Raw genomic sequence first — 13,886 nt, 5'->3', positions numbered from 1 at the left:
CTGTATAAAAACACAGCACAACTCGTTTCTGTCTGTTTGAGATGTGAGAAGAACTTCAGTTTGTTGCTCCTCTAGAAAGATTTTACACCAAAACCACGAGCCTCCATCTCCCCCCACATTTAGATAAAGAAGTTTGTAGTTTAAATATATAATATTTCACCTTTAATACAAACAAATTAGTGTTTGAACTTCAGAGTGCTGTGAAGTTCATGTCTCATTTTTACAGTTTGTGCTAAATCATGACCTCATCATCGAGACCTGACGCCTCGAACACTGTTGGATGTATGTTCGCTTGGTTTGTCACCATTTGTGATGGAAGCTTCATCGGTTCATAATATTTCAGCTTTTCATTTAATGTAGTTTGTAAAAGACAACAAGCGTTTCGATCAGTAACATAAAAGGTAATTATTTAATCAACTTGATTTGACGTGACGACGCCACAAATTCTGAATTAAGGTGACGCAGTCGTCAAAAGGACTTCAGACATTAGTGAAGATACAACACAGCTTTGTTGATAGTCAAACTAAAAGTGAGTTCACAAATTAAACAAGTTCAGAACGTTAAATTTGCCAGAAGTTAAAATACTACACAGTTGTTTCGTTTCTCATTTTCTTACTTTAGTTTGATCAGAGTAAAAAAAACAAAAACATTAAATAAAGGGACGAATTAAAATACTTTACAAACGATGTGCATTTATTTAACCTCCAAATCTTAACTTTTGCTGTCCTTGTGAATTTATTTGCCAACGTTAAACTGAAGAATCACAACATCTGTGTAAACAAGAGCCAGAAGCTGCAAGTCGAAGCCGTTCATGCCGAGTCCTACTTTATGTGTCGTTTGGCAAACGCTCTGAGGATCTGACACGAGAGCTGCGTGAGAGGGTCCGTGTCGGTGCAGCTGTTAATGTCCATTTCACCGCTCAGCTTTCATCCGCCTCCAGGTTAATGTTGGTACCAAACTTGGCGTAGAGCTGGATCTTCAGATCCCCCAAAACGTGCAGTATCGCGGCCACTCGGTCGTCAAGGCCTTTCACCTCCTGCTCCAGTGTTTCCTGATTACGGAACATAAACTCCAATTACACGACAACCACTACAAGCGAGCGACAACGGACATTTCCTGCATTTAATAAACTCGATAAAAACACATTCTCGCAGGAAGAGAAAATGTGATGAAAGAAAAAAACATAAAATTAATATGTAGCCTAAATAAAGTGTGCAATAAATTATAATCGGAAGATAAAACACGTTGAAAAGTGAGTCGTTCTCAACCGTTTGTCATTCACAGTGTGTAGCAGATGGCTCTGCATCAATCAGTGCAGGCCTGCACAGTGGGCTTTGTTGTGTGATGAAGCTTCAGCAGACACAAGGACAAACAGGAAGTGAGGGAAGGACGAGGTTTAATCTGAAAGTCAGTGTCTGCCCTCTGTACTTCAGCAGCTATGGAGCCCTGATACAGACCAGCTTCTCTCCCAAAAAGGTGAACCAAGGGGGATTTCAAGTGGCTCAAACTGATTTGGTGTCTCACTGTCCCAATCCTCTGAAACAACCATCGCGTAGAGCAGGGGTGGGGAACCTCCGAGACCATTTGATCCGGCCATCGAGGTAATTCGTAAAACGCACGCAAAGAAAATCCACTAGCAAAAAATACTAGACGGCAATAGTTTAAACGGTCGACTGATTGTTTTTCCTGACCAAGGTCAGGGTCCTTGAACACAACACGAGCGGAACGTGTCATCACGTCATGTCAAAAAACTTCAATTTTAAACGAGACGGTCATCGACTTCAGTGAACGCAGCATGGCGAGTGTAAAACAGAGAAAGGTGGATGCAGAATGTCACTTTCCAGGAGAAATTGGACGAACGATGATTTCTCTGTGGAAGTAAAAGGCCAGTGTGTCTAGTTTGTGTGGACGTACTTGCGGTGATTAAAAATTATCTCGAGCGTCATAACAGAACGAAACATGCCGAACTGCACGAGCTGAGAGGACAAGTGCGTTTGGATAAAGTTAACGAGCAGCTCTCTGCAGAGCGGAACATACAAACATGGAGAGATAGAGAGGGAGACCACCACACCAAGAACACACTGTTCCACCACTGCTGTGCAGTTATCACTGCCATGTGCAATACTCACTTTATTTTCCATCAACCTCTTGGTACTTATATTATTTTTTATTCTATTTAATTATTGTGTACTGCTTTTTTACTTCATATGTTCTTTTGCTGTGACAAGATAAATGTCCCCGTTGTGGGACTAATAAAGGAAGAATGGCCCTGGATAGGAAAAAGGTTCCCCCCCCCCCCCTGACACAGAGGAATAGTTCACATTTGGTGAATTATGCTATTGGATCGATACCACTTCCTGTTGTCACAGTGAAGGAACTTATTTATTGACCGGTGTATAAAATATCAAAATGTGTAATTCAACCCATAAATACGCCGTCTGTGTGGAAACACAGTTTATGATGTGCGATGTGTTTAATGATCTCAGCGGCAATTGTGAAACTGAATGCATTTTGATTGAAGGGAAAAATTCCACTTGTTGTTCACGTCTACAAAATCTAATATCGGTTTGAGATCGTGTCACTTTTCTATTCAGCACATTGTGGCATCATAATCTCATAAAAAAGCATGTAATAATAATAATAATATTAAATATTTTAATATTTATTGTACTGATTACCATCTAAAGAGTATGAACACGTTTAAAGAAACCTACCTTTGCAGCCTCCAGCATCTCTTGAGTTTCTTCCTGGCTGTGACTGACAAAGACGTCGCCAATTTGATACGGGATCAATAGAGAGTCGTCGTCTAACATCATCAGGTCGTCGCTGGCATCCTGCAAGTTCTGCAGCGATTTCTGCAGGGAGACATTAGCGGACCATTACAGAGTCTCAATTAGGGTAGGTTATCAAGTCAGTGTCACTAACTTAGCAGCTGCACTTCCCTTTAAACCGGACTTAACTGTAACTCATATCAACAAATTCAGTTTCAGCGGAATCAGTGTTGAGCAACTTTTACGGCCGTTTTCAAAAGGAGTCTGTGGCTCTGATGAGTTGTACCATGTTTAACTTAAAGAGGTGTAGACGAGGTGTGTGTGAGCGTAGACTATTAGAAGCACTTCTCAGTATACCGCATTAAAATCAACAACACCACAAACACCTCTTTAAAATAGTTCAAGAACATTTTAATCTTCATGAAAACAGGAAACTGCTGCAACAGGCTGCAGTCGTTTTAATAAACAACAGAGTGTAGTACATTATCTTATGTCACTTTAGAGACACAGTATCAGGTCTGAACACAAGTAGTCTATACTATTCCCAAACCTTATGTTTGTCCCAAATATGTTTTGTGATATTCACAACACACTTACTTTCTTTGCCTCAATTTCATTTTTCAGCTCATTCATCCGACTTGTGTTCCTGGCGAATTTATTGATCCTCTGTTGGTCTTCAAAAGTGACGTTCACATCTTCTACTGCCTGTAACACAAGAGGAAACAAGTTAAAGCTGTGGTCAAAGCTAGTGCTGGGAAGTAACTCCGTTTATTTACTCAAGTATTGCAAGTACAATTTTGAGGTATATTAATTTTCTGCTCATTTATACTTCTACTGGGAAATAATGCACCTTTCAAACCACAACATTTATTTGACAGCTTTAGTTACTAGATACTTTGCCAATTCAGATTAATAATAGAAAATATGATCAACAAATAAATTATGATGTATTATTATTATTATTATTATTATTATTATTATTATTATTATTATTATAAGATAAGGGGGAAATTCACAAGCTAAAATTAGTCCAAGCTTTAAAATCTGACACATTAAATGTATAATTATAAATCTTTAATATAGTATACATTACACTAAAATGTGCCATTCTGAATAGTGAGTACTTTTACTTTTCTTTTGATACTTTGTCCACATTTGAAAGCAGGACTTTTACATGTAACAGAGCATGTTACCATTTGTGCCCAAAGACTATATTTTCTATGATAAGGAAAAATGCCACAACGTTTATTCAAATTGGTCTGAAGTCTTGAAATCTGGTACGGACATACTTTGGATGAGTGTCTAACAGTACACATTTGAAATGTTTAGATCACATGAAAGAATCACACTTTAAATTAATAGTCAAGTCAGGATTTTTGAAACATTTGGAAAAACTAATTAATAAATACCTTCCATATTAAGTACTTTTGTTTTTTTGCACTGCATATGTGTGTACATCTTTGATATTTAACTTGTTATGAGTTCATAGATACCAAACACTTAATTGTGCTCCATTTCTCATGATACTATATTTGGTATGTGGGCCCATGAGACTGTTTTTTTACCCCTAAAATAGAATTAAATATAAAAGAAAAAAACATTTCCTATGTGGCCAAAGACTAAATATAGTAATTCAGTCTCAGCCGAACTGTAAATGGAGTAAAACATAAGACTAGCTCATCCACCTCTGGTTAAAGTGAACATGCCAAACCCTGTTGGTTCACTAGCATACATATGAACGGTCACATTAGCTACAGTTAGCTAACAAGCTATAGGGGAAAGCTTCCGGAGTCTCCTGGTACTGTTGCCAACTGTCACAGCGCTCCTTACGCTGGTTATCATCATTAGTAACCTCATCATTAGGCTAGTAAGTGGATAACTTGTGGGTAACTAAACACAGGATACATCTAGCTGCTGCTTTATGTAGCTAGCTAACACTTTATGGTAGCTTCTATCGTTGACATGAGCTACACGCGGGCGTGACCATGATTTTTTTAATATCACTGGCACCAGAAATTTAGTCCTTTTCTCCACATGCACCTCTACTGCTTTATTTGTATTTCCAAACGAGACTGCAAAGGAGTGTTTCGAAATACAATTTCTTTAAATGTAATACTTACTACAGGTCCCTTCATGGTGGCTGCCATCTCGGCTTCCTCGACTGCACAAAAGACGGCGCCTCTCAGCAGAACAGTAGAGCTGTAGCGCCACCTAGCGGACCGGAAGTGCCCTCGCGTAAACAGTCATTCTATGGTATGGCAGTAAAGTATGTAAAAAATGCTTTATTTTGACAGTTTTGTCAATTTAACAGCACTTTCTGGTTATCCTTAAAACACAAACTTTATGCTTTTAAAAAAATAAAAAGATAATAGAATTTATAATGTAGTTATAATTTAAGATGAATGTTGATAAAATAAAAATAAAAACATTGCATTATTACCACTATGAAGGGTAGCCTATGTGTATTTCAATTGGTGGGGTGCATTTGTTGAATGGTTTAAATGTAGAACTCAAGCACAGACATAGATCAATTCAAGAAGATGTACAAGCAATATGTTTTTAAACGGTATAGGGATGAGAAAGGGTCGGTAGGATGAACGTGAGGTAAATGTTTAAGATGTTTCTGATTGACAATGGGAGTGGGTTTAAACTATCCTATACTATCATTAGGGTAATGTTTAAGAGTTGTATATATTAGGATAGTTATGAGTCCATTTTTTTGAGTTATGGAGAAGGGGTCTGTATAAATCTATACTTCTTCCTACTCCTTTTGGGACATGTCATTTTTATTTATGTTGTTTATTTATATTGTTTATAAAACGTGTGTATTGAGAGATTGCTATATGTTTATTGGTAATTGTATTTGTTTTATTTATTTTGTTTTATTTACTTATTTGTTAGATGTTCAAAATAAACGACAGCTAATATCTCACCAAGCTAAGATGCTTGATCATTTTCACCATAAATGAGAATTAAGCCAATTTAGTTTCCAATTATCAATAATTATCTAAAGAAAGTGTGCTTATAATAAGTCAAACAAGTTATTGTACCAACCGGAACTGCGGCTCTGTAAATATGTACTGCAAACAGTACTGCACCCAAGTTCAAATATTTACTGAATACATCTGAAAAGCTATCTGCACTATTAATCCCATTTAGACTGGCTGCAGGAGATGAATCAGGAGTACCACATCAAAGATAAATAAGTGTTGTTACATTGCAACTGGGCAGTATCATGATATATCGTGTTGTTTTGCATAATCTTGATATGAAATTTGGATCTACTAGTCCTGCAATCAGTGGGCTTGTGTAAGGGTTGTGCCACAGATACAACTCGATGTCCCTCGTGTTGGGACATCATGAAGAGTTTGCTTGAGGTCTCTCAGCTGCTGGCCTTGCATGAAGTCAAATAGGGGAATCCAACTCCCACCTCAACGTGCAGGCTATAGGCTACAATTGAGACATTGTGTTCATGGATTCCAAGCCTTGTCATAATAAATTCAATAAATACTGCACATTTGAAGTTGTTTTTTTGCCGTTGTTTAAGGTAAAACACATTCAAATACTTTGTAGTTTGGTTGATTTGCATAAAAGAGGCTTTTGTCAGCAGCTTGATCACAGCACATGATCCACAAAGCAGCAAACAGAACAAAAAGATGAGAATAATAAAGGAAGGAATAAATCAGTTGATGAACTAAAGTCAGTTTTTCTTTGATCCCTGAGCGCCACTCAGGCAGACCTGTTTGTATTGATGCATTGACAGGCACTCAGAGACATTTAAATATGACAATGTGGAAGTCTGTAAAGACAGATGATTCAATTACAAAGCTCTTTGTATGTCATGATAAGCTATGATAATAAAGCAGATAATTGTTCTTTGCAACAACAACGAAACAAAAAAAGCTTTTTTTTAATAAAATAATATCAAAGAAATACAGCAGATATTTTAAGGCACATGTCAGTTTGATTATTTTTAACAGACCCTGAATTTGTAAAAAAAAACAAAAAACAATCCTGATCATAATGACCTAAATGACAACACGACTAAAGTTTTTTTTAAATAACCAGGTAATACAACACGGTTGTAGGAGCACACATATTTATTTTTGTTTTGGCAGTGTGAAAGTGTTCCTGGCCAATATCCTGAACACACATCCTGTTCCTTCACAGCTACATCTTATTAATGTGATTGATTAGATTGTCAACGCTTTATGATCATGTCTGGGGATTTTCAGAGAATTCACAGAGAGATTAACATGAGCTAATCATGAGCTTTTAATAAAAGGCACCAACACTCAGCGAATAGTGGGGAATCCAATTGATTACTTAAAAAAACAGTCCCACCCATTTTTAAAGCACACTGACTGTGTATATAGGCTGTAAACAACAGTCACACACAGTTGGGTAGAAGCAGCAGAGTGACACACTCTTTCCATATTTCTTTCTTAAGGAGGATATCACTTGTTTGACTTGCAGAGGTGCAACGAGGTAAGATATTTAAATTATACTGAAGTTAAGATTTACTGAGCAAAATGTATTACAGATTCACTTTAAAGATTATCATTATTTGCAGTGTATATTCTATGCGACATAACAAATCTATATTTCTTTTTGTTCCAGTTGAATCTGCGTTTAAAAGAGTCTGTAGGTCTCCGCTGGGAAAAAAACATGGGAAACGAGCACTCCAAGAACAGAGAGCTGACCAAGGTAACATTTTGTTAAAAGTACCACAGCAACCCTGTAATGCTAATGCTATACCTGCAGTATCTACACCTTTGTTACCTTCTAAGTCAGCGGTAAGATGCTGATGGAAAAGTAGATGCTAGTTGCTTCTTGGACAAGAGGTGTGAGCCACCAAGTTTTTTCAAAATGCTGGATTGTTCGAGGGTTCATTTACAGTTTCCTGTTAATGTCTTGTGATCTGTGGAGCTAACACGGACCTATATGTCTTTAATATCTTTTATAGAATGGGAGCATTTCTGGGACGCATACAAATGGATCAGTGAAAGGCCTCTCTGCAAACATCACATCTAATGGATTAGAGATTGCTGGTGAGTGAGATTATTTAAATGTCTAATACGTGATGATTAAACTGTAAAATAACCCAGTGGAAATGAGTAATATACTTAGTTTTTTATATACATCTGAGGGGAGAATATTAGACTTATTTATACTATTTAATTGTATCTTGCATTGTGGGAAAAAACCGCACATCAGTCTCTGACAAACAGAATCAGCTGATCTTTTCCTGTCTGTGTTGGATTAGTCTTTTGGACTTTTTTAATGCTCTGTAAACACAGTTCCTCCCAGCTGGACTGTGTCTTGAGTATTCCAATGTAAACTATAGGCGTAGTCTCTCACATTGACAAGGAGCGACTATTTAACCTGTCATGGTGTGGTTTGTGTCTCTGCAGTGACAATAGTGCTGTAGGATTCCCACTAGCACCTGAGTTTGTCTAAGAGCTAATGTTGACGCTGGAGATAAAGACAGTTTTACTTTCTCACACTTGTCCCATGCTTAATGAAGCATTGCACACTAGATATCATGCATGAGTTTAATATCGTATGCAAAGAGCTTAATAGTAAAATCAACATGGGAAACATTGATGAGATGAAGTATTGCAACATGGACCTTCACATTTCAGACAAGAGAACTTATTTAAAGTCAAAGAACTAATTAATAAGTTGATCTTTAAATTAAAAAATGTAAAAATCTTTTCTTCTGCTAGTTTGCGTATTAAAATAGTTGTTTGTTAGTTTAATTTCTGGTTCCAATCTTACATTGTCAACCCGTTTGTTCAAATTTTGATAACTGATTCTTTCTTTTGTTGTTGTTGCAGTTAACGGTGAGACTGTAGTCCAGCAGAATGGCGAGCCCCTGTCTTTAGCCCTCGCCACAGAATCAACTGATCCTGATGTTGTGATGGTCGAATCAGACGGAAAACCTGCTGACGCTCAAACTGTTTCTGCAATCCTTGAAACCATCATCCAGAAGGAAGAGGTCAAGGAAAGAAATGAACATCAACCAGATGTAAGTCTTCCTGTCCCCGATCCACAGCCGGTGAGAGAACGGTTCACGTTTGTTTCCTATATATTCTTCTTATTGTCAACAAATCCCATGAAAATAGAAAAAACAACATTTGACATGTTATTTTCTTTCTGCCAGAGAGATAAGTATTTAACTTTTTTATTAAAGTGTCACACTGTTGCACTTGGTGACGTGTTCCATCATCATAATAAATTCTGACTCACACACACCGCCCCACCGCTGGAAATACTCCCATAGCACCTAATGTGTGGAAAATATTTCTCAACAAATGCAGTGTTTACTTCTGTTTGATTAGAATGTGCTAAACACTATTACAGTTATTTAGCTTTTTTCTAAAAATGTAACTATTTTGTTGAGATTGAGTTAAAGATGTCTTTGGGCTAAGTAGACAGGAGGGAAGGGGAATCAGAAAGCATTGAGAGAAGGACTAATGCATTGTTGGTTTTGGTCTTTTCATTGGATATGTTAATAGTAAGGGGAATATAGAAAAATTGCTTAACCTTTAATGTTTTCTGATCTGTAAAACAATCTGCCAAATTGCCTAAAATGACTTATGAGTCAAGTAAGCCACTTTAAATAAACCATAAAAAATTCCTGTGATCACATAACAGTTACATTACTCATTGTTCTGCTGCTCTCAGTCACAATGTGACACACATGGTTGTCATAGGTGTCATGGAAACCAAAAAAACAACTGTATTTTATCTAAACACGAATGTTAATTTTCATGATAAAGGATTCGGATACAGGTGGAGATGAAGCCGCCACCGTGATCATTGATGTGCACCAAGAGGACTTTGAATATACACATCAGATAGCTGAAATATCAACACAAACGGACGTAAAAGTTGAAGCAGATATTTCAACGCAAACTGGCGAGGATAATGTTGATACGCCCTCCAATGCTTGGTGCCGAGTGGAAGAGGTAGTGATAATGGAGACAGCAGCAACTGAAGAAGATCCACTGAACGAGTCAGCAATTGTCATTGCTGAGGAGGCTGTTGAAGAGACTGCGAATGAGGAGCCTTTTGACAACCAGACAGCTTGGGTCATCAATGAAGAACTGGTCAACATTGTGTGTAAGAATATAGTGTTCGGAGCAGAAAGGTTGGAAGTTACTGTCATCAAAAACTATGATGAATCTAATGTCACTCCTGAGGCCCAGGAACCCAATGGTGTTTCTACCCCAGATGAAGAGCCAGCCACTACAGAGATGGAAACGATCTCAGAGGTTGTTTGTGAGGAGCCGATTGCTACACCTGCAAACCAAGACATGCCTGTAGAGGGACTTTCTGTCCCTCTTGTGACAGATCTTCTAGTTGAGGTGGAAACTACCGAAGAAGTAACCGCTGATGATGCTGTTGCAGTTGAGGACGTAACGCAAACTGGCGAGGATAATGTTGATATACCCTCCAATGCTTGGTGCCGAGTGGAAGAGGTAGTGATAATGGAGACAGCAGCAACTGAAGAAGATCCACTGAACGAGTCGGCAATTGTCATTGCTGAGGAGGCTGTTGAAGAGACTGCAAATGAGGAGCCTTTAGACAACCAGACAGCTTGGGTCATCAATGAAGAACTGGTCAACATTGTGTGTAAGAATATAGTGTTCGGAGCAGAAAGGTTGGAAGTTACTGTCATCAAAAACTATGATGAATCTAATGTCACTCCTGAGGCCCAAGAACCCAATGGTGTTTCTACCCCAGATGAAGAGCCAGCCACTACAGAGATGGAAACGATCTCAGAGGTTGTTTGTGAGGAGCCGATTGCTACACCTGCAAACCAAGACATGCCTGTAGAGGGACTTTCTGTCCCTCTTGTGACAGATCTTCTAGTTGAGGTGGAAACTACCGAAGAAGTAACCGCTGATGATGCTGTTGCAGTTGAGGACGTAACGCAAACTGGCGAGGATAATGTTGATATACCCTCCAATGCTTGGTGCCGAGTGGAAGAGGTAGTGATAATGGAGACAGCAGCAACTGAAGAAGATCCACTGAACGAGTCGGCAATTGTCATTGCTGAGGAGGCTGTTGAAGAGACTGCAAATGAGGAGCCTTTAGACAACCAGACAGCTTGGGTCATCAATGAAGAACTGGTCAACATTGTGTGTAAGAATATAGTGTTCGGAGCAGAAAGGTTGGAAGTTACTGTCATCAAAAACTATGATGAATCTAATGTCACTCCTGAGGCCCAAGAACCCAATGGTGTTTCTACCCCAGATGAAGAGCCAGCCACTACAGAGATGGAAACGATCTCAGAGGTTGTTTGTGAGGAGCCGATTACTACACCTGCAAACCAAGACATGCCTGTAGATGAACTTTCTGTCCCTCTTGTGACAGATCTTCTAGTTGAGGTGGAAACTACCGAAGAAGTAACCGCTGATGATGCTGTTGCAGTTGAGGACGTAACGCAAACTGGCGAGGATAATGTTGATATACCCTCCAATGCTTGGTGCCGAGTGGAAGAGGTAGTGATAATGGAGACAGCAGCAACTGAAGAAGATCCACTGAACGAGTCGGCAATTGTCATTGCTGAGGAGGCTGTTGAAGAGACTGCAAATGAGGAGCCTTTAGACAACCAGACAGCTTGGGTCATCAATGAAGAACTGGTCAACATTGTGTGTCAGAATATAGTGTTCGGAGCGGAAAGGTTGGAAGTTACTGTCATCAAAAACTATGATGAATCTAATGTCACTCCTGAGGCCCAGGAGGTGGAAACTACCGAAGAAGAGGTAACCGCTGATGATGCTGTTTCAGTTGAGGACGTACCAGGAATATGTGAGAAAGAAATACCCGACGATGAGTTGGAGTGTCATAGAAGTCCTGAGGAAGAAATTATTATTGTCGAAGGTCCTGATGATGAAATCAAGCCTGAGTCTATTCCTGAAGTTATTACTACAGATGAGATCGCTGAGGTTGGTGAAGATGTGAGAACTGATCTGGGACCAGAAAGAGTCGAAGAAGCAGAGCCAAGTCCTGCCACTGTCAAAGACCACGCTGAGAAGAGATTGGAGGCAGTAATTGAACGCCTTTCTCTGGAATTTGAATTTTGTGCCATCACTTATGAGGAGCCTCTTGGCATTACCATGGAAGAAGAGGTGATCCCTGCAACAACTTATATGCCCCTTTCTGGAGAACAAGAAGCAAGCATAGCCAATCCAGAGGAGCCAGTTGCTGAGAAGATGAATGAAGAACCTATAGAGGCTTTATCAGACGAAATTGAAGCAGTGCCAGAAAGAGTTAAAGAAGATACCACTGGAGGAGAAGTCCCCAGGGATGACAGTTCTAAAGATACACCTGAAGAAAGTGACACGGCAGAAGAAAAAAGAGAAGTTTGTGAAGAAGTTTTGGCACGTGCTGAAAGTGCTGAAACACCCGAACAAAGCCCTGTAATCTCAGAGAAACCTGTACAAGAGAACCCAAGCTCTTGTGAAGAAGATGCAACCACGGAGGTGTCCAGGGACATACTAGAAGCAGGTGAAGGTATTTCAGGGCAGCTTGAAGTTACTGAAAACATAGTTGAGGAACCGGCAGATGTGCCACCAACAGATGCCACAGATGAATCTGAGCCTTGCGTTTCAGTCCAAGAGGATCTTGTAGAGGAGAACATCGACCTAGCAGAAATGCCAACTGAATCCAATCATGTCGTTTCTGAGGAGCATGTGGAGGAGAGTTTGAGCCTTCTCCAGCTACGGCCAAATAACCACAAGCTGGTAGTCATCCTCGAGACAAACGAGGATGAAGTTACGGAAGAGATCCTGCAAGAAACAGATCAATCTGGTGTTTATTTAGCCGCTGAAAAGGAGAACTGTGCTTTTTTTGAGACCATTGTAGAAGAAATCATCACAAAAGATGTTGATGCAGCTGAATGTAACATTGTGACTTCAGAGGAGGTTACACCAGAGGTCGTTGGAGAGACTGAAGAGACGGCAGAGAATGAATCAATTGGGACCTCAACAGATTCAACACGGGACTCACAAAGTGTCACAACTACAGACATGGAAGCTTTAGTTGTTAGTTTGCAGTCAGCTTGTATATCAGTTGTTGAACAATCAGCATATGTGCTTAGTCGTTTCACACTATGTTCACTGGGACACAGTATTACTGTTACTATTCGTGTGGCTCCAAAGGAAGAACAGCAATGAAATGTTGAAGGAATTGTCCAAACTTTTGTAAAACAAATCTACCTCTTTAGGATATCATGTGTTTAATGGTATACACTTGCGCCCCCAGATATAATCTTGATATGTCAAGATTAGAGTTGAATCGCATACTGACATACTTTGGTTTCTTATTTAACACTTGATTTGGCTACTTATCTGAGTGCATGGATTAATACATGTACAGTTAACATTCTGAGTATGTGTAATATATCCATATATACAAATGTTAGGCGATTCATTGTTCTTCAAATAGGCTTGTATATGAGTACATTGATTGTAAGGAACAAAAATGTAACGGGGAACAAGCCTAGTCTAGTTTAGACATTACACAGAGGCCTCCCATATGATGCTTATGCGACTCTCGAGGGGGGTGGCCAGTGATTGTATTAGGGTGGCCGGGGCCCTCCCTGGCAACTCCTTGGCGGCGCCACTGATGTATGTGGTAGTAATTGTAACTGGATTGTGAAATAATTTGTTTTTTATAATAATTACATGTGTTTCTTTATATATATATATATATATATACACACACAGTATATCATCAACACAAAGCTCACATTGTTAACAGCTGAAACATTTTCCAATAAAATCAAAAATTAAAACCTTTTCTTCATTCATGATTTTGTTTCATAATTTATTTGCATTCTTTCGTGTTTAGTGACAAATAATACCTTTTAGTAGTGACTTAGTTTTAAAAAGAATATGATATTTTTGTTAAAAAAGTGAACAGATTTAATAAAAAATATCTTAAAATCAGACCAGTTCTGTATTTTAAATATACCCACCATCATAACACAGCAAGGTATTTGAGTTTCCTGACATTTTTCAGGGCATAACTCTCGCACATTGTTGAATATCAATGAGTGAGGGGTGGGACACACACTTTAATAAAAGGCTGATTGTTGAC

General features: G+C 38.9%; 1 protein-coding gene across 1 annotated transcript; it reads right to left on the bottom strand.

Moving 5' to 3' along the window:
• Positions 1 to 386: 386 nt before the first annotated feature.
• pfdn4 (prefoldin subunit 4) lies at positions 387 to 5,023 on the bottom strand. Its single transcript, XM_029434939.1, has 4 exons — positions 4,892 to 5,023; positions 3,369 to 3,476; positions 2,715 to 2,855; positions 387 to 1,051 (listed from the first exon to the last, which is right to left on the bottom strand). Exons 1-4 carry the CDS (start codon positions 4,916 to 4,918, stop codon positions 920 to 922), a joined length of 408 nt encoding a protein of 135 aa, XP_029290799.1. The 5' UTR covers positions 4,919 to 5,023; the 3' UTR covers positions 387 to 919.
• Between the last annotated feature and the right edge of the window lie 8,863 nt (positions 5,024 to 13,886).

Source organism: Cottoperca gobio, chromosome 7 (assembly GCF_900634415.1).
Source record: "Cottoperca gobio chromosome 7, fCotGob3.1, whole genome shotgun sequence".
Classification (NCBI taxonomy): Eukaryota; Metazoa; Chordata; class Actinopteri; order Perciformes; family Bovichtidae; genus Cottoperca; species Cottoperca gobio.
The sequence above is the reverse complement of the archived record's forward strand: the minus strand, read 5'-3'. Positions and strand labels throughout refer to the sequence as shown.

Bases quoted from the DNA above. Each gene is read 5' to 3' on its own strand.
- pfdn4 (XM_029434939.1), bottom strand. From the start codon at position 4,918: ATGGCAGCCACCATGAAGGGACCTGTA. The intron at 2,856-3,368 runs GTAAGTGTGTTG...GTCTCCCTGCAG, and splicing joins ATGAAATTGAGGCAAAGAAA to AAATCGCTGCAGAACTTGCA. The intron at 1,052-2,714 runs GTAGGTTTCTTT...TTCCGTAATCAG, and splicing joins AGATGCTGGAGGCTGCAAAG to GAAACACTGGAGCAGGAGGT.